Source organism: Epinephelus moara, chromosome 3, assembly GCF_006386435.1.
Source record: "Epinephelus moara isolate mb chromosome 3, YSFRI_EMoa_1.0, whole genome shotgun sequence".
NCBI lineage: Eukaryota > Metazoa > Chordata > Actinopteri > Perciformes > Serranidae > Epinephelus > Epinephelus moara.
Window position 1 is genome coordinate 24563097 of NC_065508.1, and position 27730 is coordinate 24590826.

The following is a 27730-nucleotide window of genomic DNA, read 5'->3' on the forward strand; positions in this document are numbered from 1 at the left end:
CTTCGTAATCTCTATTACCATATTTCCAACCTGGTCTCACTCCGAAGTTGTAAAATATCAGTGCTTGGGCACAGACTTCCGGCATCAGACACTGATGAAAGAAGCTGTCCTTTCATGTTGGTTGCTGTTATTGTAATAGTAATAGTGCCCGGCAGTGTCAGGGGGAAACACAATGTTAAAGGGGCGAAAAGTCCAAGTGGGGTGTGTGGGAGTGGTGGTGGATGGATCCAACAACCACCGACCTGGGAGGCCGTTTTTTTTCGCTTCCCGGAAGATGGTAAAGTCATACCGTGTTCTTGTTTCCTAAACCCAACCACGTGCGTGTTGGCTAAACGTAACCGCATGTGTTTGTTGTTGAAAGAAAAAACTGTGACTGTATGCAAACTGTACATTTCCTGTAAATTTTGAAAACAGACAACGCATGGAACAGGCAGAACTTGACACGGCGTCCCAGAATGTCAACAACCAACACACCCAGGGTACCTTGCACATCATATGTCGACGTAGAAAGTCCACGGTCAAACGTTGATAGGTGACGAAATCGAAGTGAGAATGTGTTGGTATTTCTTACCACTTTTCCATGACGGAGAGGTTACAGTTAACACAGACAGAGGCATGGACTTGAGTCACATGGAGTCTTGACAAAATCATAAAAGACTTGCAACTCAGCTTAGACTTTAACACCAGTGACTTGGACTTTAACCCTTTAAAAATGACATCTTCCCAATGCCCAAACATTAAATTTACATTATAAAAAGTCAAAGCATCTGTCTAATTTTTGTCTTTTGCCAGTTTGAATAACACCACTTCTCAGATTGCAGATTATACCTTGCTTTTCCTCAAAATTACACAACAAAAAACAGTGTTTGTCCATGCCCTCTAGAATGACACAGAAATGTCTTCTGATCTGACTCCTCTATCAGCAGGACGACAGTTACAAATTTGCCCTGTGAAACATTGCTGCGTCACATATCGTGTTTCTCCTTCCCAAAATAAACTGGAAGAAAATGACCACAGAACGACCACAATTATGAGAATACGACCCAGGTTTAAAAATAGCAGACATTTCCATGAAGTGTTGTTTGTGTTGTAATGCTAACCCAAGTGCCTGAAGTACTCATCTAGGCCGCTCCAGAAGTTCCTCTCAATAAAGCCCTTCACAAGCCCCCATGGCTGCTTCCTGTAACGAAGCTCTGTCGACACCCTGCAAGACACACATGTTTTATTTTACTCTTTATTTAGCAAGTTAGCATGTTGCTTGGCTGATGTGGCATCGCAATGAAAATGGTAACAATATGCAGCTTTTAGGGCAGTGGTTCCCAACTGGTGGGTCACGGGTCCATTCCAAATGGACTGCAAGTGACTTGCGAACGTGTCAGGTTTGTAAAAAAACACACTTTATTTTGAAGTGCAATGAATATCCGGTACAGAGCTTTTATTTTGAAGTGCCGTTTCATGCTGTAGAGTGAGTGGATAATGGGCAACTACTTAAACGAGACAGCAAACTAGCTCGACAACGTGGCCAAACACAAGTATAATGCTGAGTACGTTAAACTGTATGGAACTTGAACTAATGACTAAGACGAAATCTGGACCCTGTGGCTGGACTAGTAGGGAACCACTGCTTTAAGGGCTTCACTTGGCTCTAATGCAGTTAACTCAACACCTGACTTTTAAATGAGGCACACAAGTCTTTGTTCTTGTCATGAAACCCACATGAGAGTCAGATATTATTACTTACCTAAGACGACACTTGTTCTTGGCTACTCTGGTGAGCATGTAGCGATTGAGAGTGTAGAAGTAGTCGTGGTAGGGCACGTCATGGGCGATCACCTCTGCGTCGATAATGTAGCACTCATTGTCCTGGCTCGCCTTGTACAGAGTCTGTAGTCACAGCAGCACACAGTCAGATACAATTTTCAACTAAGAAACAATTCAAGTGACAACTTCAGGGAATAGGCGGCTAAACCATAAAATATCATACAGTGGTTTCAAGAAATACGCAAGAAATTCCAATGACATAATTTATTGAGACCATTTAGAGTCTCGGCTTGTGAAATGTCCACCTACCTGTGTCTCGGTGACTGTGGCTGTTTTGGGAGCCAGAGGATTATTCAGGGCGAGGGTGTACATGATCTCTCTTGTCTGGTTACCATCCTGCTCTTTCCTCCAGGGGTGATACACCACATCTGTAAGAGAAAACCAAACCTAAAGGCACCCCGTGGAGTTTCTGATAACTGGTAACACTACGAAGCAATGTGCTTATAGGTCAGTGTTTTGTTTGTATCATGCATGTGCATAAGGCGCGAGCAATGCCATGCACATCCTACCATTCATTTCACACTATTTGGTTGATCAACAGTTAGTGGTAGTATCACACAAAGAAACATTACAATGTCTTATGAGGAAGGATATGCACTTAGAACAATATCAGGTGCCTTTATGAACATTGAAACAGGCTGTTCTCTCATTGTATTTGCTGAAAGTTCTGCATTTGGGTTTTTACTTTGTATGTGTCAGACAGCTGTACTAATATACACAATCCTGTTTGATGTTCTGTGTAAAATCATGGACAATTATTCAAAGTACTGACATTCATGGACAAAGAATTGAGACCCTTAGCTGGCACCAGATGTCTATATGATGTCAGAAGGACGTTGGACTCTTATGTTGAACAGATGTTACATTTTGGTTGGAATGAAAATCAGGCTGACGATATGTTAGATGTCTAACGACTGTAAAATTTCACATTGTGTAGACGTTAGCATCATGACGTACGCAGACGTTGGGTTTTGTTCTGCAGATATGGAACAGTTTGAATGTGGAGCTCAAGCATTGTCCAAACATAGACCAATTTAAAATAAGGTATAAAGAAATGATTCAGGAGGTACAGGGTTGAAGAAGGGGTTTGATATTCGGGTCCATGTCATTGGTTCGACAGCCCATTGGTTCGACATCCCATTAGTCCGACTGTCCGCGGTGCTGAACGGCTCGCGGCGGGCGTATGGTGCGCCGCGACCGGCTTGAGGCGGAGCAGGCTCACAGCTTATGTGTTTGTCACTTTCTTTTTCATTTTAACCCACACCATGATCTTTTCCTGACCCTAACCAAGTGGTTTTTGTGCCTAAACCTAACCAGACCTTAACCACAGGGCATCATGATGATTTCGGAACGGACTTCTGAACAACGAGTTTAATATGGTCAGAACAATGGGATGTCGAACCAATGGGCTGTCGAACCAATGGGCAGTTCCCTGATATTCATCAGTTGACCAAATTCACCAAATAACAATATCAATACATAATGCCTAACATAAGATTTGCATGATACGTTTGGAAGATGCTGGATTTTTGTTACATAAAATACAACATAAAAAAACCCAAATAAATATCGATTTCATCTGTCGTCACTATCGTGTGTCAAAGTGATGCCTAACACTGAATTTGGTCACCCGCCGTCACAACCCAAGTTCAACCAAATAACAATATCTAACAACACTGGCTGCCAGCTGGGTTCCCTGTGCTCAGTTTGATCAACTTGTTGACTTTGATGATGAGTGATTATGTCTTCATGCAGTAGGGTGACACTTGTGAAGTTGCACCATGTTTGAAACTGATGGAATGCGTGAGGAAAACAAAAGTCATTGGGGAGAACAAGAAAGATCTATTTCATTGCAGCAGACACAGGAGACAGGATGTGTACATTCCACAGTTTTACCTGAGAATCTCCTCTGCTCCCGAAAGTCCCTCATGAACTCGGACTCAGTGAAAAGTAAGTCATACATCTTGTCCACACCAATCTTGTACACCTCGTTGACGTATTGCCTGCCACTCAGGTCCTCGTGGAAAGCCTGCACCTCACCTGCACAAAGAGTATTTCTGTGTGTGAGTGTGTTGTGGAGTGAAAACTGAACAGATGAAGATCTTTACGCTTTAGGTTATATTGAGGGGGACAGCTGTATTTTGTGTTACATGATTAAAATACATTTTTGATTTCTTGGTTTAGGGCAGGGTGATATCATGACACACCTTCGTCATGCGTCTCAGATGAGTCACTGAGCTCAGTGGGCAGGTCCTCGTTGTCGTTGAGGTCCGGTGACGGTGAAGGGACGTGGCTGCTGTGTGGGCTGATCTGCTGGCTGCTGCGGTTCTCAAGCATGGGGAGGGTCAAGAGGTCTGCGTCTGGGAGAGGGCTGGATACGTCCTCCACAGGCGCCAGGTCATACTGCTGGACCAGGAAGATTGATAAAGGTCAACCCAAAATAACGGAGAATAAAAGCAGGGATCTCCATTATTTACACGGACGATCCAGTGATTTCTCTGCCTTGTAAAAGCACTCATCATTAAAACTTCATGCCCTCAGTTTTTAAACATAGGAGCCCCCACACGACATAGTGTGCTATTTTCTGCAGTAGTATACACATTTAATGGTTCTCGTGTACTCACAGGAACTGAAGAGTCAGTGCTGGGCAGCTCTGGCGTAGCGTTGTTGGGGAAGGCTTTGTGGGGCAGGATGGGGCTAACATCAGGTTTGGCCTCAGTGCTCTTGGCGAGGGCGTTGCTGGTGTCGTTGCCCTGCTCGTTGGTTTCCTCCACGGGCAGCTCTTCACAGTACCTGCACCACGGAGACGGACAGCAGCTGTAGGTCAAGGTTACCAGCTTGCTGTACACTGCCCGCACTGGGCTACACACATGCATGGGCATGGGTGTGATGGAGGTGGTCATGGTTTTTAGTTTTCTTTATGGATTCTCCTGCAAGATGGACACCAAATATCTGGACTGTTTTGATCCCTGATTATGCAGTTTTAAGAACACATGCAGAAATATCTCTTACAGCGGACATATTTGTACTTCAGTTTTAGTTGTTGGAAGTTGAAATCCTTTCTTACATGGTATTTTTTTTAACCATCATCTTCTGGGTTCAGGGAAGGTACAGACCCAAGTAACCTCAGTTCATCCGTTTTATTTGCAGAATATTTTAACAATTTTTAGCATATCATTCCTTAGAATTCCCTGTGTTCATTGTTAAGGAGGAATTATCTGCCGAGGTCTCCTCCTCAGCAAAACAAACGGACCAGGTGAATAAAACCAGTAGAAACAATGAATAAAGCAGTTTCATGTTACAGATCAGTGTTTCTCTGATGCTGTTTGGCATATCAAAGACGGGCCACTAGTCCAGCTCCTAGACGTGATGCTGTGCTCACCTTTTTTCTTTGGTTCCTCAAGATCCAAATGTTCAGGAGGTTTTTACTGGGAGCCGAATTATCTGCAGAGATCTCCTCCTCTCCAAAAAAACTGGACTAGGTGATTTCAAACGGTGAAGACATTGAATAAAGTAGTTTCACGTTAAATGTCAGTGTTTTTCCGATGTGGTTTGGTTTGTCGCAGAGGTGCTGCTTACTATAGGCCCGTTTCCACTGAAGAAGTTCCTGGTACTATTTGGGGGGCAGGAACTACTATAGGAACGTCCTCTCGCTTGGCCCTCTCAACCGCCGTGTCTCCACTGAGAGAGCGGAGTAGGAGGAAGGTTCCTGTAAAGTTACCAGGCTCTGTATGTGACGTAATCGTTGCGCGACCATTTTGACTGGGGCGACGTAGGGGCGTAGGGACGCCGTTAGTCGTTAGCGGTGTCTGTAATAACTCCGGTCACGGTCTGTGAAAAAATTTTTTTTTTTCAGCGGATGTCTTAGTTACAACATGATTGAGCTAACTGGAGTAGTTTCATGTTGTAGCTAAGATATCCACTGGAGAAAATATTTTTTTCACGGACCGTTTATTGAGTTATTACAGACACCGCTAACAGCTAACGGTTAGCCTAGCTAAACTACGATAACCATGTTGTGATTTACAAAACGTCACATCCCACCTTGAGTATATCCAATCAGCACCAAGTAATCCCCAAGCCCCAGCCAGGAGTTTCTCGGGGCCGCTCTGAGTACCTACTCCGAGGCAGGGACTTGTTTAGCCCCTGTAAAAGTTCTGGAACTCTGTCCTTCGGGGGTGGTTCCTGTGGTGGAGACACGCATCAACGGCCTCGGCCCCAGCCCCATAAAATTACCCCAAAGTTCCTGCGGTGGAAACGGGCCTTATGGTGGCTGACGCAAAAATGTAAGAACCCGAAAACACAATTTCAGTGTTTGTCAGGGAAACAATTACTCAGTTGACAGGAAGGAAGCAGTCATGTCAGACAGACAAGTTGTCATGTAACATAAAGAAAAACATGGTTAAACTATGAATATTTGTCACCATGAGGAAATGTATAATGGAACATATGATGGATCCAGGGGATTTTCATGGTGGTGTATAAAACTCACCCCATGGTGTTGAAGTCCTCATCAGGAGGGACGTAATCCTCATCATCACTGGTCAGGCCAAGTTCATTACCGTAACACTGATGGACAAAGTGCCACAGCTCTTTTGGACATAAAGGCTGAGAGAAGACAAATTGAGAGGAGGACAGAGTGATCGAATTTGCAGGAGAAAAACAGAAGCTTGTCATAACAGAACGTGGGTGGCCACCATTCTAATGGTTTGATACTTCAAACAAAAAATCATCTTTTTACTTAATTCGTTTGCTGTAACTGTTGTGAGTAATGCCTCATGTCCTCTTGTATGTTGTGTCCAGGAAGCATGATGATGGCAGGCCCAACCAGGTTCTGATATAGTGGGTGTAACTGACATCAACAATGAACAATGACAGTGTAGCCAGTCTTACCTTCTCTAGGAGGGCATTCTGCCACAGTCTGAACATCATCATGTATGTCCGGTCCCTCGCCCCAAATGAGGTGAAAAAGTGCTGAGAGAAGGGCGTAGATAAGAATAAGATGAAGGATGAATTTATGAGTTTACTGGGAAAGTCATTTTTCATGTGCTTTATCCCAACTATATCTGGGAAAACGAATATATTGAGTTGCTCTGAACACTTTCAACCTGCCAGATAAAAGGCTGCATCTGCATTATAACTTATCATCATCAAAAGTAGCCTTCAATACTGTCTAATAATGTTAAAAGTTGCTAAATATTCAAGTATAAAAAGGTTGCCTATTTCAAATTGAATTTGAATTGAAAATTTAAAATGTCTCTAACATTTTAAATGAACTTGCTCGGATTGTGCAGTGGTATTCTGTATACGCAAGGTACAGCCCAGTCGCCTCAAGAAAATGTTGGCATTGTCCATTTCTGCAAATCAGGAATATGTTACACTGTATGTTACATACTTATCATATCAACATTTCTAAATGTGTCAGATAACTGTTCGAGACCAACAAACAAAAAGCGAGATGCAGCATGTTATTGCTGTGTCTTCCAGTGACTTTGTAACCACCAAACATGGTTGTTTTTTGGCAAATTGTCACTGCATTTCCTGCCCGGTAGTGCCACAAAAAGCAGTTGTCTTTTACTGAGACAACCCCACATTTCCAGGTGAGATTGTACTGTCACAACCAGGTATTTTAAGCCAAAACATGATATTTTTCTAACCATAACCAATTCGTTTTTGGGCCTAACCTGCTCACATGTTAACTAGTGTTGTTGAAACATAATTTTCAATGTTGAATAATAACATACAATTGTAATATATTCTTTGTTTTCAGAAATGTACAATGTCAACATTTATTCTGGTGATTAGGGTGCAAGTTAAGGATGTCAAGCTGCCTACCTTTTCATTGTCAGTGCAAAGCTGGATGGCGTTGGGGATGAGGCGGGCCGTCTTCTCCTTGGTCATAGAGCAGATGTCCTTCAATCGTACCATCAGCTTGAAAGTAAAGAGCAGATGTTGTCACTGTGAAGGTTGATTACCTCTTAATTTAGTCAGTACGCCCTACTGCATGGTACAAAAATAAGTTCTTCACCCAAGCAAAAATGAACATTATAAGACTATAAGAAGTACACCGTTTTTCAGTTCCAGTGTCCTTACCAAGGTTTCCCATCGGAAGATGTTGCTGTAGAAACAAATCCAGTTCTCTGAGAGGTAGAGGCGTCCCTGCAGGAGGATGTCCCGCTGCAGGGCACAGGAATAATCTGGAAAGAGTTAAATGTCAAAAGTCAACTGTGCTTGGAAAGAGACCTCTAATATTTTGCAACAGAGCTCCAGAGTGCAGAAAAATTCATGGGATGTATCACCGTGAGTCCATAACAAGGCACAATGGACAACGTTATTTATAAACAGGTCATGTGGAGAGGATGAAAGCAGGATGTCATCAGTTAGGGCCTACATGGGAGTCTTTGTCATGTTTGCTCTGCTGTTAAAGAATATTCAAACACTAAAGTTGAGTGAATATACGTCTGAGTGGTTCAGACTCACCCACAATGAGGCGCTCAGTGTCGGGCAGCTGCTTGAAAAGCTTCCTGAAGTCCTCATTGCGCTGCTTATAGGTGGGACTCAGTACCTGCAGAGACAACAACAGAAAACAGATTTGTGCTTACATGCACCAAAAATACACATTTACCTTCACTTATTTTCCATGCAGGCCAGAGACACTCAACTTTGAGGACACAAAAAATTCACACCCAGAATGTACATATAGATGTTCTCACAGTGCCACAGTAATTAAATTATCAAAATTCTATGAGCTGTAAGAGTGGTATGGCTCCAGGGAAGGTAACATAAGTCAGTAGGTCCATCCCTTTCGTACTCAGTGAAATTTCTCAACAATTGTTGAATGGATTGCTTTGAAACAGTCATGGTGTGTAGACAATATATCTTGCTGGCTTCTGACTTTCTATCTTGTTCCATTAGCAGGCTGACATTTGTGGTTCAGAGTGAAATGTTTTGACAACTGTTAGATGGTTTGTCTGAAAGTTGGATTCATGGTCTTTAGGAACTTCTGTAATCCTCCTACTTTATGGATTGCCATCATTGGGTCAGTGTTTAAATTTGTGCATTACTTTGCAAAATACCTGCAAGATCAATTACAGTCCCAGCCGCCTCAACTGTACTCTGTGTTATGTTCCACATTGTATGTGATCAAATGCAACATGCCAGCATTTGAAATTTGCTAAATTTAATGATAAACACCACTTTAAAGGAGATGTATGTCACATTCAGAACATGTGTAAGATTCAGAGTCTGGGGTGGGTTTGTCTGCACAGAGGTGACTCAGCTGGTAGCTACGATACTAACTCGTTTAAACAGCGTTAACAATCGCAAGCCACACGTGCACGTGTGGCTGGACCCTCTACTGTAACATTCGACAAAGAAGTTGGGATTACAACCATACAGTGTATAAATAATGGATGTAGCTACCGTGACGTCACCCATTGGTTTGTGGACTGCCATTCTGAAGCCTCAAGTTTGGCATTTCGTCCATCACCATCTTAGTTTTTGTAGCCAGAAATGACCATATTTGGATGTGTGGGTGGAGCTTTGGAGGAGCGAGGGCTGGATCTGACTCACAGACAGCCTGTCACTCAAGCAGCCCCACCTTTAAATATACGCAACTTTGGGCCTTAATAAAATGTAAACGAGTGAGTTATGAAAAAAATTCACCCCCCCATACAGTTGTCATGAATGTTGAAATAACTAGAGTCCAAAACCGTTTTTTGTACCAGGCTAAAAACATGTTTATTTCTGCTGTAAAGTTGGGCACTTTAACATGGGGGTCAATGGGGATTTGCTCTGTTTTAGAGCCAGCCTCAAGTGGCCATTAGAGGGACTGCAATTTTTGGCACTTCCGCATTGGCTTAATTATTTAGCCTTGGACGTTGCTGCTTGGTTACAACACAAACAGAGGGAGTGTGACTTAATTCTCTGCTCAGGACGCCATTACTCAATTTTATCTTTACATAGCAAATAGCGGTTTGTGTTGTACTGATGCTCTTCTTTCAATAAATAATAATGGGAAAGTCTCATAAAGTGAAGTTAGTTTACCATTTCTGGAAAAAATAGTCCCAAATAAAATAATTTTTGCCTGATGCACTTATTTTGTCTTTGATAGACAACATGTTCTAATGTCAACATGCCGCAGAAATGAAGCAGTGACGCAAATAAATCATTGGGAAATTCATTTCAGATGAGTGAACACCTCTAGTTTCAACCAATCTGACTTGGCAGTGAGCGCACATGAAGGAAATGAACCTGTTCCCTGAACTCAAATCATTTTGATGCACTCCAGAAACACCAGAATTTACCTATCTGCCATCCTCCTGCCTGACTGTGAATCTGAGAGAAAAAAATCTACACATTTCCTCAACAAGTCTGATCTGCGCCAAGCCCCAACTGACGGTTTTTGATCGTTAAACTGCACTTGTCAGTTCGGAGAGGGCACACAGGGAGGTAAACAGGCTGTCACAACTAAAGGCTAAAATATACAGATTAGCACACTGCATTCAAAATGTCACAAGATGCACTTTAAATACCAATAGCTCTAAATTGAGGCTGACAGTAGCTGATGTCACTGGTCAGGCTGTTCTCACAACTTCTCCGCACACTCTCAAACCATGAAAAAACTACTGAATTATAAATCTAGTTTTGTTGTTGTGCTGTGATCTGTTGCCCAGGTTGAGCGACTTACAGCAGGGACCTGCTCTGAGGCCCAGTCCCACTTGTACCACTGGGCCAGCTGCTCTGCTCCACGCTCCAAACCATGCTCCCAGTTTGTTTCAGCTTCTGAGAGCACGGCTGATAAACTCTGATTCTGCGCTTGCGTCATCTTTCTTCGTTTTATCCGCCTTTTGTCTTGTCCCGTGTTTTTGTCCTCGTACAAACTTGATTTATTTGAATCTGCCTTCCTTCCCTTCATTTTGTTTTGTTTCCAGGTGTGAAAAGCAGTGATTCAGGTCATCACTGCGCACACACACACACACACACACACTGGTCACACACTCATGTTCTGCCTGGTGAGACAGCAGCAACAAACTTGAGATATTCTAAATGTTTTATATGTATGTTTCTTGTTGCACAGAAATCCCAAATAGTTCCCTTCTGCTTGATATCCAAAATATTGCAAATGAAGAAGCAGACTTTAAGTACGATTAAGTTAATAAATTCCAAACAGTTTTGATGATAGATCCTTTGTCTCAGTATCAGTGATGTCATCAGGCTGAGGCAGAAAGTGGTTTGTCCATGATATTCTGCTGGATGTCACAAGTTGCAGATCATCAGATCACATTTTCAAGGAACAGCCTGACTTCATGCAGCAGGAACTCATCACTCTCTCCTCTTTGCATCGGTCCGTCAGCACCATAACTCCACTACATGCAGCACACACTCCTGTTGTCCAACTACAAAATAACCTTGTTGAGTGAAGGATCACTGGAGCAACATGTGGACACATAATAGTGAGATTCCTCCTCAGACTGAGCTCTGTGACAGCGCAGAGTGTTTGGAAACAGGAGGAGCCAGTGTCAGTGTGTGAAAGAGGAGAAAGAGGGCAGAGAGGGGGGAGGAGGTCCAAGGAGAGTCTGGGTTTACTCAAGTTCATCGGGAGATGTGTGTTTGTGTGTGAAACGGGTGTTCATTTGAGTTGTTACTCACGTGCCCTGTCAGTGTGTTACAAAGACAGCCTATTTTGAATAAATGCTCAGCTCCACTACTCTCCTGCTTTTTTCTCTTTTGTCTAAATCTTTCCTTTGGCCTGTCACTAAGGCAGACTGTGAACAACGACAACCAAAACAACAGGAAGTGTAGGAACCAATCCACTTCCTGGAGAAGTGTGTGTGTATGTGTGTGCTTTTTGAGGTTTGGAATGAAACTTTAGCATATGGCAAAACATGTGATTTGAGTGACCAGTCAGATCAAAAAAAGGTCTGATCATTCTTTAGTTGCTACGAGCAGATATTGTGTTGCAGATGCTGATATTGTAAGAAAATAAACAAAACATTTTTAGTGAACATTTTGCAGATTTGTTCAGTATCAACACTATGCCACATCATCAAAAAAAAACATAATCCTTGGAGCATTATCTTTCTTTTCTTTTGCAAATTAGTCACAGATAAATGTAATTTCAGGGAGATAGGGTTGAGCTAAAAAGCTCATAGGCCCTTTTAGTGTAGGGCGGGGCTTAACTGGAGGCAAAACAATTCTCCGCAGACATCAACTAGTGCTAGCTAGCAAGGTCCGTTGGCTTGACTTAGACGATGGAGGAAGATGATGTGAGTGGTGCATTCAGAAGTACTCATTCCTGGTGCCGATGTGCACTCTAGGACAAACCGGACCGTTTGTAAATTTAGAGCGCTGTCTGAATGTACTGTTCAGTTATCAAGAGCACCGCACTGTGGGCACACTGTCTGGGGAGACAGAGCCACAGAGCACCAATCAGAGTGAATGTGTTTAACTAAACTGTTCCTAAACGCTGCGTTCCTTCAATCAACAGGGCTCTCACTTTAGTGTAGAGCGTCAAACTGCATTTACGAATGCACCATGTCAGGTCAGTCACTCTCTGGGACCGTGAGTGTTACTTGAATAAGCAAACACTGACCAACGGGAACAGACTGGCCAACCCGTATGCTCTCACTCGGTGGATGGATGATTTGACAGGATTGCTGAAGGTGGGATGGCCGGCTTTGTGGTAGATAACTATGCCAATCTTACAAAGGAGGATGACACTTGAATGGTTTCCTCCGTTTTGTTTTGCAATCAAAGCTAACGTTAGCTAATGTGAGAAAAAGTTAGCCTTATGGAGAAATCCAATATTCTTCTTAATACCTCCCCGGTTTCTGATGAGATGGACTTGACAACCCTTATTACACGTAACGTTATTCATCCCTACAACAGGAAATACTTTTTCCCTAACCTGATATGAAGTGTGCGCTGCATATGTGAGCATTTTTGATGATGGCCTTGTTCCAGTCCTTTCGTCTTATCGCATTTAACTCCAGCTGTCTTCATTTTTGTTGACGGGCAGTGGAGGCTGGTATATGATAAAGTTTAAGTTTTGACCCATGACTCCATCTATTCTGGCTCTCAATAACACAACAAGATGACATTTTAAGAGTCCTGTGTAGCCTATAGCCCTGTGGTGTAGAGTCATGTTTTGCCTTCAGCTAATAAAATGATGTCATTGTGACGTCAGCCCTAAAAGGGTCTATACATGCCAAAGTTCATTTGAAAGGCGAACATTGAAGTTCATTTGTTAACTTAGGTTCGGGAGCAACCACACCTCTGATTACCTGCCAAGCCTTCTTATACCTGGTCAACCCATCCTGCTCTGTTTGTCTCAGATTTCTCAACCCACCCTCCCTTTCCCTTCCCTTCATTCATCATCCTACCAACATTCCTTCATCCTCACTTCCCTTCTCCCCTCATCTCTTCTTATTCAATCTGGTGCATACCTCTCCGATGTCTCATTTTGGGTACCATCTGGGGGGCCTGTAATCAGCTCCGGTGGAAAAACGCCTTTCACAGAACCCCCACACTGAGTCTCCCTCTGCCTGATCTCCAGTACATCCTCCCAGATCAACCCAACAGAAGACATCCCTATTCCACCTCCACCTCCTTTCCTCATCCGCGCTTCAGTTAGCTGACCTTTCCTCTCACCTGCTCACCTGCATCTCATTTTCTCATCAACCTTTTAGATCGTACACTGGCCCAGTTCCATTCATCTCCCACCGGACCATCAATGTTGCCATGAGCATTGAACCTTTCCAAAATTCCAACCTTACCACCACTGTCACTGAATGAATCCTTTTAGCAGTGGAGCTCCTCACTAGTCACTCATTATACACATCAGAGTTACACCCTTATTAAAAGACAGTGAAAGCATCAGAAATAGTTCTAATGTGATAACTGTGGCCATGAGGAAGGTGATGCGTTCACTTCCTGGCATTTGAACAGTGATGTGACCATTTACTTCAGGAAAAAAAGTGCAAAGTGCAAAGTGTGTGTGCTTTTATGGGACAAATTGATTGTCAGATCTTATAAATGAGGACATATTTGAAAATATTTGGCTGGTCCTCATTTCTTCAAAGGGAAGTTTTAGGGTTAGGACTTGGCTTTAGGGTTTTGGTATGTTTTCTTGGGATGATTTTGGTTTTGGACTACACATAAAGCATTTTGATAACAGGAACTTCAGAAGTTTAAAAGTACATGTGTGGGTGTGTGGTGTGTGCCAAAGTGTTGACCGTCTGAGAAAAATTTCACATCCATTGCAGACTCTTCCATGAGAAAGACAAAGATGTGTATGAAGATACAGAGCAGCTCACAGAGAAAGCTGTTATGTGTGTGTTTCTGATGTAAACAAGTTATCATTGCCAAGTGCTGTGCCCCCAACCCTTCCACCTCCATCTCTCTCTGTCAATCTTGTCAATGCCTCACTTCCCTCTCTCCTGCTCTTTTGTATTTTAGCTGCAGTGTCTCTCCTATTTTCCCTGTCTTCTTGGAAATCTCTGTCCACTGAGCTTGCTATGAAATCAGATTAGTGGGTGTCATACTGTTACACTCCTGAATGGGGGAAGACATAACTTGAGTTAAAAACAAAAGCGACTGTTCAGCTCTCAAGTCAGTATTTTTAATGACTGAGAGTCAGTCCAATAGCAAACCCCTACAGGTTCTATACCAGAAATTACATCACTAACTTAATTCTTCTGTCTGTCAAAATAAGACCACAGAATAGTAAGTAATATGAAAAACACAATAGTTTACATAACCTACAAATTAAGAGCGTGTTTCTTTACTTTATAGCAACCACTACAATACCAGAGGGAAAGCTGTGACTGCAGATTCAGTCTTTCCCACAGTTTTGTAATGAAATCCTATGAGGTAAAAACAAGATGCAGAATATTCAAGCCATTGTCTATGAAATGCATGACACAGGACAAAACTGCAGCTAAACATACACCCACCATGAAAAGTGAGTCATTTCTCAGGGCCTTTGTGTGAACCCTGTTCGTCTTGTCAGCTTGTGCCGTCCAGTTTTCATGTATTGTTTTCCGTCTTTTCGACAACATAACATTGTTTCTTTAAGCATAGCTATATTACAGCAGAAACTGAAAACCCATGTGAAAAGGACACATCCAATTTTCATGTTTTGTCAACAAAATGGAAGCCACAATAGTGCTGTATTGTCATACTTTCAAGCGTTTTGGCGGTATCTCAGCAGGCTACATTGTCCATCAAATATACTGCATTCGACTGTTGCTGCGTGAGTAGGCCATTGCCTTTGCATTAAATTGGAAAATCGCAAATAGTCTAAATAAGTCAAATAGTCTTTCATTCTAGATCTGGGTATGAAAAGGACTGAATGCAGGTATTGTTTGACTGGAGAATGATCATACCTTATATCGTCATATGGTCAATACCTTAAAAGTATTGAGTACTGATACCCAGCCCTAACTCTCGCACTTCCAAGTTCAGTCTCCACAAAACCTCCCAAATCCTATCTGTCCAGCTCATTCTCATTCCGAACTCATCAGATACCAACACACAATCGCACCTTTTGCGGGGATATGATATGCCGCCAGGTGGTGTCAGCTTGTAACGCCGCTGGCGACAATGTAATATAAAGAGCTAGAAAGTCCCTATAGGGCAGGTGGGTCCAACAAACCCCCGACTTTCACCCACGAGGCAGCTGTTCACTTCCTGTGCAGGTTTTAAGCCAAACCATGATGTGTTTTTTCTAAACCTAACCATGTGCTTTAGTTACACGAGTAAATACAAACAAACAGACAAGGTGTTTTACCGATGCTGTAAGCCTATTTTAAAAAAGACTCTATGCATCTGATGAGCAGAAACTGAACATTTCCTGTGAACACGAAAGTGTACTACGAAAAAACACAATGCTTGTGACACACAGGAAGGAAGGTACTTTGCGCATCATATTTAGACGTGAAAGTCCACTGACAAAGCGGCAGTATTTGACAAGTTGGGATGAGAATGTATTGGATTTCAACAACAGTTTGGGTTTCAAATAAACACATTTGACTAGCTTTTCTCTTTTTTTGACCGCATCCTTATGTCTGTTCTTATGTCTAGCCATCCTGATGATGGACAAATACTGTTTTTCCGCCAAAAATAGTTCATATATGCTGTTCTTTTAAATGTGGGAAAACCAGTTAAAAATAGGTGATAGTCTTCTTTACCATTGCCAGTAGACCAGAGCTGTGTAGATGGCTCTGAAGTATACGAGTATGCCTCTTACTAGTGTCTCATTTGACATCATAGACGCGATGAAGAACAGGTTAGTAAACAATAGAAAGCGGCATGGAGGCCAGTGAAAATATTACAGTGGTTACTTCTTTTTTTGTATCTTTTACTATTCAGTGTCCCTTTCAAGCTTAGTGCTGACTTCTCTTATTGCTTTTGTTTGATGGGGCAGGGTTGGTGTCGGGGGTGAGGAGGGAGAGTGTGGGTGGCATGCAGCGGGGGGCTGGGGGTTGGAATCGGGCCCGCGGCCACTGTGACAACTAAGGCAAATATTAGTGTGTCCACCTGGATGTCATCTTTCTTTCATTGCTGACTGGCAACTAGAGCTGATAAATACCTATGACCACTAAAGAGTCATTTGTCCCAGGAATGAATGGCGACCAAAAAAGACAGATGTTAGTGAGGTTTTTTGTGCGGGAGAGGGGCTTAACAATGCACTTATTATCCTCCCTGCCATTAAACTTGAAACTTGTCTTCAATTTCAATTGTCTTCAATTTTATCACCACTGCAAAATTCTGCTTCTCTTTTTTTGGGTCCTATAATGCTTTGTATTTTCTTCTGCCATTTATTGTTGTTATTGTGCCTTTTAAAATTTTAACTACTATTTGCCGTGCGCTTTGGGGCAACAGTAGCTCAGTCCACAGGGACTTGGGTTGGGAACCCTGTTCGGACCAAATATGGAGTATGGACTGGAAGCTGGAGAGGTGCCAGTTCACCTCCTGGGCACTGCTGAGGTGCCCTTGAGCAAGGCACCGAGCCCCCAACTGCTCGGGGTGTCTGTCCAAGGCAGCCCCCTCGCTCTGACATCTCTCCATTTAATGCATGTATAGGCCCTGTTTGTGTGTGTGTGTATTTCAGGCCTGTGTGTATATGACTACAGAGTTGTTATTCTTAATTTTTACAAGACTTTATTCAACATGTTTTTAAACTTGCGAAATTAATACACTTGATAAGACTTGATTCAAACAAACTCATTTAGCCTGGGCCTCACTGAACACTGGACATTCAGAAACCTCATACAGTAGCAGGCATTAGGATTGTGATAATAGGGGCATTTAATTCCATTCATGACATTCATAACAAGACCAGACCCCAAATCCAAGCTCTGCCAGAACTGTGCTCATCCCAGATTCTGAACTAATCTCTCAGTGGCCCAGCACCAGAACTACAAACAATCGCACCACACCACCAGACACACTATGGTGTTTGGATGATGACTGGGTGCTTTTATGCTTGAATACAGGATCCTATATGTATCATCTATAGCCATGTGTCCTGAAGACTCTGACCCTGCGCCTCACCACACTGTAGGTCACAATCAATAACCGCATTTGAAACTGTGACTAATGGTTAAAGGAGAGGGCAAAGAGGGGAACTGTAATAAAAAAGACCAAACACGTCCCACATCCTGCACTGAATTGCACTGTGAGACGCAGCTCATTGGGTCTCTCACTCAGCCACTGTTTGACACTGGTCAGCTGTACAATGTCTCTTTTTGTTTGTTCCCTGCTTTTCTGCAGAAGCCAAACACAAGCTGGGTGAACTATGACACAGACAATGAATGGAAGCCCGAGGAAATCTCCACCCACACATGATTACAGTATGAACTGTCATAGAGACACACACATGAACAAAGATTCACCCACAGATTAGAGCTGCCCTCAATTCTTCTTTTCCAGTGGGAAAATACCAACTGATAAATACTGGGATAATAAAGTAAATGAATCTGTTGGCTGGATGCAGTCTTGCCATAGTTTTGTGTGACTATTTTAAAAACAAAGGATGCACAACAGCTTGTCTCTGTTTCACACTGCTGGTTCTGTTTCTTATCACTTGAGATACTTCCTGTCACAGGCACTCACTCAAGTTTCTCTCTGTATATTTTTCTCTTTTGCTGGACTAAAGACAATAGACAACACTTCACAGTCTCCCGCTGCCAGACACTCTGAAGGCTTTGGCTCTGGTCACTCTGGAAGAACAGGGCCCTCTCGCTGTTTTGTGGATTGAAACATTCCAGAAAACCGCCTCTCGTGTGTCGAGGGTGAAACAATGATTCTCTTGTGGTCTCATTTGTATACAGTAATCATCTAAGGTTTCAAAGACACTGTGGTAAAGATGTATTGTTGTTTAAATGGAATGCATAGAGTTACAAAAACAGTCACAGAAACACTGTTAAGGCTGGGGGAGGCAAACGTCTGGAAAAGGACTCTCTGTCTCTGTCCTCTCTGTCCCTAAGCTCCTCCCACCAAACAACCACCAGGATATGCACATGGTTCATACAGTAACACAGTATTTCCCATACACTGATGTATTTAGTCTTAAAGGAGACGTCTGGTATTTTGCACTTTGAGCCCCATTTCTGGGTTGTTTATGATGAAACAGAGTGGTTAAGACTAGAATTGTGACGATTGCTCCTTTTCGGAGAATTTGCCTTTCCCCTGCCTGGCTCAACACTGCTGCCTATGGCCATGTGTGAACCTGTCCTAAAACCACCCTAAACGTTCGTTTTCAAAGCCATGAAACTCACAGAGTGGTCAGTGGTGTTCATTGATTTTCTGACATAAAAATCGTAGCAAACTGTGGTGTGCCCTTCAAGTGGGCGGGCGGCTCCTGTGCGCACTAGGTAATATAATCCTGCCAGCGCCACTGGCTGGAAAAGTGACTTTTTCTCTGCCATTAAATCAGGCTTTCACTGGAGGAACATGCGCGCACATCTGCATTTGTAGAACAGCCAATAGGAACGCCCTCTCTCTGAAATGACCTGTGATTGGCCAAAGTCTCCCATCACAGATTTTCTAAAGCCTGAAATCAGAGCCAAGAGGAGGTGCAGAAGTCTAGTTTTCTGTCAGTCTGCCACTTGAATTACAATACCTTTATTGTGGGATTTTCGCCCAGTGACACAAAAATAAAACTGCCTACCCCAGCTTTAAAAATGAACTTTGGTCTACTCCACAGCTACTGAAAGAAAACTGTAGCGGGGTTCTTCCGGGAAAAATATGGCGTAGTCGGGAAGATACGTTTTAAAGTGTTTATTCCACCAAACCAACCAAAACAGAGAAAAAAATATGTACAAAGTAACAACAAAATATTTACAAAAAGGTACACTGGGTTCAGAGTTCTTCAGTAACCCAAATTACAGCTGGACCACCGGCCAAAAAAACAAGGACAATAGTCCAAAAACACGCTCACTCAATACTTTCTCTTGTTGTCAAATACCTGCCATGTACCACCAACTCTCCACACCAACATGGACAAGATGGCTGCCTTATAAATCATAAGCCCCTCCCACTGGGCATGACACAAAAAGAATAATTAACTTTGAAATCAGTGTTTCCCTACAAATAGAAACAACCAAAAATGTATTGACAAATAGTTAAATACAGAGAAATACCTCCTTTAAATATTCACTGTTCAGCATGTCAACATACAGTCTCCAATACTGCAAAATAAACATAATTAGCGCAAACACACATTTAAATTAATCAGGTGAACATTTTCCCGCTACGTCCCCTTTAAACGTGCACAGTTCTTCATACAAACAGCCAATTTGGCATTTAACATGAACAACATGAAATGACTGAAGCTGACAAACACAGTCAAAATACATAAATCATATTTAGGTATTAAAACATCACATAAAGTTAGCCAGTAGATAAAACAAATGAACTTACATTGTACCAGCTCTGACTTTTCTGTTGGCACATGGAAGCGTTGTTGTGTTGGTCAGGGCAGAGAGGAGAGCAAAAGAGAAAAAGAAATAATTTAATTGATTAAAAAAAAAATCTAGTAATAACAGTTATAACAGTGCACTTTAATGCATAGCACTGTCAGGGCAGGTTATACTCTCCTGAAGACAGATGACAGTTGGAGACACAAATTTGAGCTCATGCTTTCATAGAAACATCTGATTGTTGTCAGTGAGACTGTGCCTTTAAACAACATCACAAATTTCTCACACTTGCCACAAAGTGGCAGCATTACGTTGGAGAAATAAATTCCAGTGTTTGCTTTTTTTTTTTTAAACCTCAGGCTCCTTTCATTTCTCTATTTTGTGCCTCTTTGTCACATCCGTCCTCCTACCTGTGACCCTGAAATTGATCTCAGTGCACAATTCTAAAGGATATCTGATTTCCTAAACTGCATCTCAAGGAGAGAGGAGCGAGGAAAGAGGAGGCTGGCCAGGGGAGCTATGAGCGAGAAAGCACAGGCGTATCTTTTGTCAAAGACTTTTTGGCTCCTGTAACGTAAAAAAGAGGTGTGACACATAGCTGCCAAATTGTGAATTGAATTAAAGTTAATATATAAGTTGTCATGAACACTGTTGTGCTCATCTGATGGAGCTCATTAAATACAGCGGTCAGCTATAATGAAACAATATGCAGATGATGCAGCACACGTCATGTTTAATTGACGTTGCTTTAAAGATGTCTTGTTTTGTTTAGTCAGTTGCCTCGAGTCCTCTCTCCTCGTGCCTCTGTTCACATCTCATCTTAGGTGGGAGGAGCTAATACCTGAGGAGAGGAGGCGAGGAAGGGAATCAGTGATGTACAGACTGAGAAATTAGAAGAGGGCAGGGGTCTGCTATTATAGTCAGGGAAGAAAAGGACATTAAAAACACACATTTATCCCAAAACAGGACTTGCATACACCAAGTGATTAAGCCAAATTGTCAAGCAAAACTACGCAGTATTTAGCAAGTCGATGAAGTATGTCTTTGTCTGTTTATAATGACACAGACTGCATGAATGAATTTTGTTTTGAGGTGGATTTTCTTGAGCTCTGCACAAACAGTTTGGCTATGAGAACAACTCTTCCTTTTCCTGCTCTTATATCGCTGGGAGTACATGCTTACAAAGAACAAGAGGAGATGCAGTCATCATAATATAGATTGTTTAACTATTAAAACCAATTTCACTCCATTAGTTTTTCCTCTGTGAATTAAAAAAGTGATAATAATGACCATCAGAGAAACATGTATTGCAAATCCAATGTGCTGTACAGATGCAGATTTGGAGAGAAAACACATGAAGACGTTAATAATCTGAATGACTGAGATGGGCGTTTTGGAGAAGGTCTGACAATAACTATAAATGTATACACTGAACAACACTAACTGAATCAATCCGTATTAAGTGACACTAGAATAACTCAGTGCAGCAAAATGGTGACAGAAACTATAGTTCTTATTGAACTCAGCATCAGAACATCAGCTACACTGATACTTTGTGGTGTGATCCTTCACTGCAATATAATGTAGCTTGTTAGTGTACAGCTGAGGTCAGAACATAGTGCAGCATGGCCATTTGATCTACTGCTCTTTTTAATGGTCTTTAGTTTAAACCTGTGAGAAAAATAATAAAACCATCATGACCTGTTCAGATTCAAAATTCAGTCTGAGAACTCAACAGACCTTTTCAAGTAGTTCAGCTTATCGTCCAGCAGAGGGCGGTCTTAAAATTCACCATCAGCTTGACCTATTGCATGTTGAATTGACCAATCAGAAAGCTCAGTAAAATAACAAATAAAAATGGTGGAGGACACCAACGAGCAAAGCAGGGCTTTGAATCATCATCATTAAAATTAGAGGAAGAAATCACACAATATTCAAACAGGTTGAGGCAACTCTGAACAGTAGGATGAATAGTTTAGTAGGTGCGCTCCAAGAGAGAGAAAGGAATGATGCTTACTTTAGTTTGCCACTTGTGAGACTATTGCATGCATGAGAAGGAAAGAAAGAAATAGATTCAAAAACAAAGACAAGGCAAAAGGATGAAACAGTCCATGACTCTGAGTGGTCAGCAGAACCTACTGTATATAACCATGGTCAGTAAGAGATGATTTAGAAAACAATAGAGAGGAAATGAGCAGAAAGGTGAAGGTGATGTGATAGGAAAGCAATGATGTTATAACAGTGAGAAAGCTATGATCAGTAATAATGTTGGTATCTTCTGATAGGACAACAACAAGTTTCTAGCTGCAGTGTTTTATTTCACTACTGACAGAAGCACCATTACAGGACTGCTGGACTCAGGAACCATTGGTCACCTTCAAAAATTATCTAATCTCAGGCAGGTGATTAGCTTTGTCTGTTGTCTACACAGTGCAATATGTTAAAGGGACACTTCGCCCTCAAAATGACCATTTGTATTTTAGTTGCTCACCTCATGTAATGTTAAATTCATGCAGACATTTTTGTTTGTCTTGCATGCATTAACAGTAAAAGAAAAACTGACTGTGGTCATAAAGGGATGGACACGGTCAGCAACAATACTCAGGTAGGCTGTGGTGTTTAAACCATGCTCAGTTGGTGCTAAGGGGCCCAAAGTGTGCCAAGAAAATATCCCCCACACCATTACACCACCACCAGCCTGAACCGTTGATACAAGGCAGGATGGATCCATGCTTTCATGTTGTTTACACCAAATTCTGACCCTACCATCTGAATGTGGCAGCAGAAATCCAGACTCATCAGACCAGGCAACGTTTTTCCAATCTTCTATTGTCCAGTTTTGGTGAGCCTGTGTGAACTGTAGCCTCAGTTTCCTGTTGTTAGCTGACAGGAGTGGCACCTGGTGTGGTCTTCTGCTGCTGTAGCCCATCTGCTTCAAGGTTGGACATGTTGTTGATTCAGAGATGGTCTTCTGCAGACCTTGGTTGTAACCAGTGATTATTTGAGTTCCTGTTGCCTTTCTATCATCTTGAACCAGTCTGGCCATTCTCCTCTGACCTCTGACATCAACAAGGCATTTTCACCCAGAGAACAGCTCACTGGATATTTTCTCTTTTTGGGACCAGCCTCTGTAAACCCTAGTGAGTGCATATCAAAACATCCGATTGCAAACAAATGGAGCAGTATAATCCAGTTCTCATTTATCCTCAGTACCTCCCAAACAGACAGATAATTCATTGAAAATTGTCTCCATTGTTGGATTTGTTGTTCAGCAGAGACGTGAGGAAAAGGAGAAGAGTTTTCTTGACGAAATCAGTGCAGCATGGGGTAAATAATCGATGTACAAATGGTCATTTCAGGGATGAAGTATTAAATCATGGATCCTGGTGATCCTTAACCAGCCATGTAGTATATCTTTAACAACCAACAGTCACAGACGAATATAATTGAATGAGTGACACCTCTTGTAAGAAACCTTGATGGATAGTGTGTAAATAAGATGATTATGAGTTGCATTTATGACATCAATTCAAAATAACACTGTAGCAACAACTTAATTACTTTGTTGCTTCAGCAGAGAAGTTCTGTCGTCCGCTGAAGTAGTCATGGCAATGTTATCATAACCAGTAATGTGACCAAACTCTACTCAGCTTGGTGTATTGTCTTGTGTCACCAATAAAAGCACATATGTGTTAAGCTAACGCCTGCTTCGGTTTGCTCACCTTGGAGTTTTTGCCACCACTGCGAGTGTTAGCGTTGGTGGGGTGTAGAGACTGAGAGCAGGTGCGTTGGTGCTGGGAGGTCTGCTGCTGTTCAGGGGTGGTTGGGGAGCGGTCCGAGGCCTGGTCTGATGAACCTTTCTCCACCATGGTGCCGTCAGCCTCGGGGCTCAGTTGTGGCGTGGATGCGCGGGAGCGTTTTCGCAGGACAGGTGAGCAAGCAGGGGTGCTCCGATTTGAGTTAGTGGCAGTACTGAAAAGAAAAGACAGACCTTGAAGCTTTTGTTGTAGACACTCTGGGACATCAGTGAGGGTCACAACTACTCCTGTAAAGTTTATAACTTTAGACTGATATTCAATATCAATGCCATCAACGGGTTTCGACCAACAAGTCCTCAAAACTTCAGGCAAGGAATTGAAACATGACATAAAGAAACCGTAGTGCTGGGTATGACAACCGTACAAATGCTCTTCAGTTACCACCAATTCTTTGAAGATGCTAATAATTTGACTGTCTGTGAAATGGGTGGGGCAGTTTCTATTTAAGCTCAGTGTTGAAAACAATGGTGTAGAACACTCCTGATGAAGGTCCAGGAGGAGTCCAACAAAATGTTAGTGTTATTAATAATTTGTGAAGCTTAGCAAGAGCAGTGTGCGGGATTCACTTTCGTAACAGTAAAACAATGATAATTTACAAAAGGATTGCGTGGTGTTTGCGGCTGCTAAACCTGCACAAATAAGACAAAAAGGAACCTTGCAATTCTCAAAGCATCCACAAATGGTGAAATGCGCCCTTAACCATGCTGCAAGGCAAATAGTGTCTCAGTGCTCCTGTGCTATTTGCATGTATTTAAATGAGGTAATATGCATACATTTGGTGTAAAATTTGCCTTTCATTTATTCAAATAAGCCTCATTCCCAAAATAGCCCAATTCACAAAGATAATAGCTGATAGCCACATGCAGTTACAGTGAAATTATTAGCATCCTTAAAGAATTGGTGGTAACTGGTAATTGTGAAGCTGAGCAAGAGCAGTGTGCTGGATTTTCTGTTCAAAGATACAAGTGATATTTTCCAAAACATCTGCATCTGAGACAGTCGGATGTGCGAAAACGTTTCTGCAGTGAATCAAACTGAAAACATGTGACACTTTGTCACATCATAAAGTTATTACACTCCCTGCAGACACAGAGCAACATTAGCATTCATTAGCAGTCATGCGTGTGTCCACCTGACAGATGTAAGTCCAACATTCAGTCTCCTTTTAGCTCTGTTTTGGTCTCCACCAGCTCCTAAGAAAAAAAATCTGTCTTTTTAGCTACACTGTGTTCACCAGCTTGCTGTGGGATAAGATAAAAAGCATATTGCTACGAGTAAAGAGGGAGCAATATGCACACATCCAAGCAAAAATACTCAGGCTTAGTTAAAAAAATACTTCACTGCAGGGTAAAAAGGAGGTCTGCACACTGTAAGACTCAAAATAAATAATTTATTTCTCTTTGCAAGACAATGATTTAATTTACAAGATCTTTTTCAGGCAAGTGTGAAAAAGAGGACAGGCATTTTTTGTAGACGGAGTCTGCACAACAGACTCATCATTTGCCAGTTATCGGAGGCAGCAGATACGTCGGATCTTCCACTTAATTTCAGCGGTGAGAGCGGGGTGTACGTCACCACAACCACATGGCCCATACAAACACAAGTCAGGGGAGAATATATAAGACAATTGATGAATGTTGTTCAGGCTTACTTAAAATCCTATTGGTCAATCCTAGGACAGCTACCATGGCTCTTGCCCTGTAGGCCGACATTGTTGTTTGTTTTGTCAGCTGACAATTGACCTTTCGCTAAGCCCCGCCCCTTTGTGATGGTCGGACAAGCTGTCAGAGTAAGCATGGAGCCCACACTGTAACTAACTGCACTCCCTGAAGAAATATTATCATATTTTTGGAAAAATGAAAGAGTGAGTCCAGAGAGAAGCAGAAAGAGGGGTCTACAGTCTGTGTTTGAAGGATATATCCAGGATGCCAAACTGACTCAGCAGCAACAACAAGTTAAAAAGACAAAGATAGTTAGAAGCTAAAGCCCATCTATAGGCTACAGATCACAGTGTAAAAGTGAACCACCACATCACTGCTGATCGCCACACAAGACAATGAATATAAAGGGAAACTTTGCTGATATTGAACCAGCTGTGTGGCATCACAGTGTGTGCAGATGAACGGTGTTTGGCTTCGGTGATCTTCAGGGGAAGTCAAACAACATTCAACTGCACACACTGCGATGACACNAGCACAGCTGTGTTGTTGTCGGACCCTGGTCTGAGCCGGCCCAATGCTACGTTATGATTGGCCAGTCTGCGTCCAGTGAAGGCTATTCCATTGAAACAGCTTTCCCGGCCCTCGCCATTACATGTTAAGTGGTGCAATGACCCGCTATCGCTTGCCTGCCAGTAAACAGGAGGGGAAACAAACGAAAATAGACAGAACAGAAACTACAAAAACAAGACTACATATACAAACTTAATATGACATAACCTGAAAACCCATGGTGGTCATTTGGTAATAAAGTGGTAAAAGGTGTATATTACAAGTGTCAAAACATTTACAGGCAGATGCCACTGAGGCTTAATTAAAAATGTGAACAGGCACTAAAGTGTTGCTGAGTACGTATGGATTTACTGTGCAGCCAGCAGACAGAGGTATGCATACTGTTACTTTACTGCAGATCTTTAACAGTGACGCTAATATACCGCTTAGCATCACATACTGAAACCCTCATAAGAAGACTAGAAATCATAAAGTCAGTTATCAGAATAGCAAGATCAAATATTCTTCTGTGCCTCAGCTCTCATCCATTCCTAGAGCTTCTCATTTAACATCAGGAACTACAGCCCTGTCCCACTGCTTCACTTTCTGGCAAGGCATCTTACCTAGAGAGCTGAGACTGACGGACATGCACAGTTAAGCTGGATGCCACCTCCCCCTGCATTGCAGCCCTCAGTCAAAGGTCAAATTACATACAGGACCAGAATGCAGAGGTCAGTCTAGTCTTCCTGTTCATCCAGACATTATTACATCAATAGTTTTTATTATCCACTAAAAAAAGCATACAGTTTGATGCCAGTATTGAGGAGTGTCGGAGTTTACTTGACGCGGAACACTGACTGACTCCATAGTCTCCTGACTCCTCTGAGCACCACAGCTGTGTAATGCTCGATTGCTCTACATTATGTACGTGTAGATTACATGTACAGAAGCCTCCAAGCAGAGTCAGTCTTCCATTTTTAAACATCATGCTTTACACATTGCTCTGTGCAGATGTCACAGCAAAACATCACACAGTCTTCTGTCTGCAGACACAAACACAGTGATCATGGTGGGGTGGGGTACAAAAAGACCTGATGTGGCTTGTGCCTCACTAAGCCACATCAAGTCCACGCTAAATCATCTGATGCAGCAGACATGGTGGGATGTAAAATGGTGCAAGGTGACACATCCTCCCTCAGTAACACACAAACACACCACTGCATGCACAGAGCGACAGCAACACGGGGATGGAGGGGGACGAGGCGTTATTAGGAGAGACACTGACCAACCTGGCAGCCATGGAAGACCTCAGCCCACAGCATCAGACTCTACCTGCTTCATTCATCCACTCATTCAGACAGCAACATCAGCAGAAGAGGAGGAGACAAGGAAGCAGAGGGAAGAGAGGAGGAGGCGGAGGAGGGGGAGGAGGAGGAGGATGGGGCTGCTTCTGAGAATCCTTGCCAAAGAGTCCATGCATGGGGGTTGGTAAACAGACAGCACTGCCCCCTCCAAGATATACAGTGTTGAAGACACCAGTGCTATATGCTTCTTTTCTGTCCCCCTCTTTTATTCTTTCCCATCCTTTTTCTTTCTGCAGGGTGATTCACATGCTCATCCTGCCGCCGCTGCTGCTGCAGAGCCCCTCTTTCTCTAAGCCCGCCCTCTGACCCACCATGCTGTGATTGGATGCCAAATCAGAGCGCTGGAGACTGCTCCTGTTGCCGCTCTGCACAGTGGGCTTCAGCATCGTACGCACAGGGCGACTCCCACTCCTCACTAATTCATGAGTGTCATGAATGAAAGCTGCTGACGTGGATTAACCCTCACTGTCACACCATGCTGCTGGCCCCTCCCCGTTAAACAGACACACATGCTCACTCTCTCTCTCATATAAATGTGCACACACACTTCTGCCATCTCATGCTCAGCACACACACTCTCACATCTTATC

The 27730-nt window shown here is 42.6% G+C and overlaps 1 protein-coding gene across 2 annotated transcripts in view; it reads right to left on the reverse strand.

The window, feature by feature from the left end:
* Positions 1-27394, reverse strand: part of LOC126387683 (protein Aster-B-like) — a 38340-nt gene extending 10946 nt beyond the window's left edge. The window contains exons 1-15 of one of the 2 annotated variants that reach the window (XM_050040298.1): positions 27066-27394; positions 23471-23720; positions 21766-21786; positions 19750-19770; positions 8302-8386; positions 7915-8018; positions 7657-7752; positions 6715-6795; positions 6314-6429; positions 4446-4614; positions 4029-4227; positions 3718-3861; positions 2071-2189; positions 1742-1884; positions 1101-1204 (exon numbers count right to left, since the gene is read on the reverse strand). In XM_050040298.1, the coding sequence (XP_049896255.1) occupies positions 1101-1204; positions 1742-1884; positions 2071-2189; positions 3718-3861; positions 4029-4227; positions 4446-4614; positions 6314-6429; positions 6715-6795; positions 7657-7752; positions 7915-8018; positions 8302-8386; positions 19750-19770; positions 21766-21786; positions 23471-23720; positions 27066-27076 (1663 nt within the window). In that variant the 5' untranslated portion in view covers positions 27077-27394. Of the gene's footprint in view, positions 1-1100; positions 1205-1741; positions 1885-2070; positions 2190-3717; positions 3862-4028; positions 4228-4445; positions 4615-6313; positions 6430-6714; positions 6796-7656; positions 7753-7914; positions 8019-8301; positions 8387-10510; positions 11246-19749; positions 19771-21765; positions 21787-23470; positions 23721-27065 lie in introns of those variants that run through there. The other variant, XM_050040299.1, reaches the window with a different exon arrangement.
* Between the last annotated feature and the right edge of the window lie 336 nt (positions 27395-27730).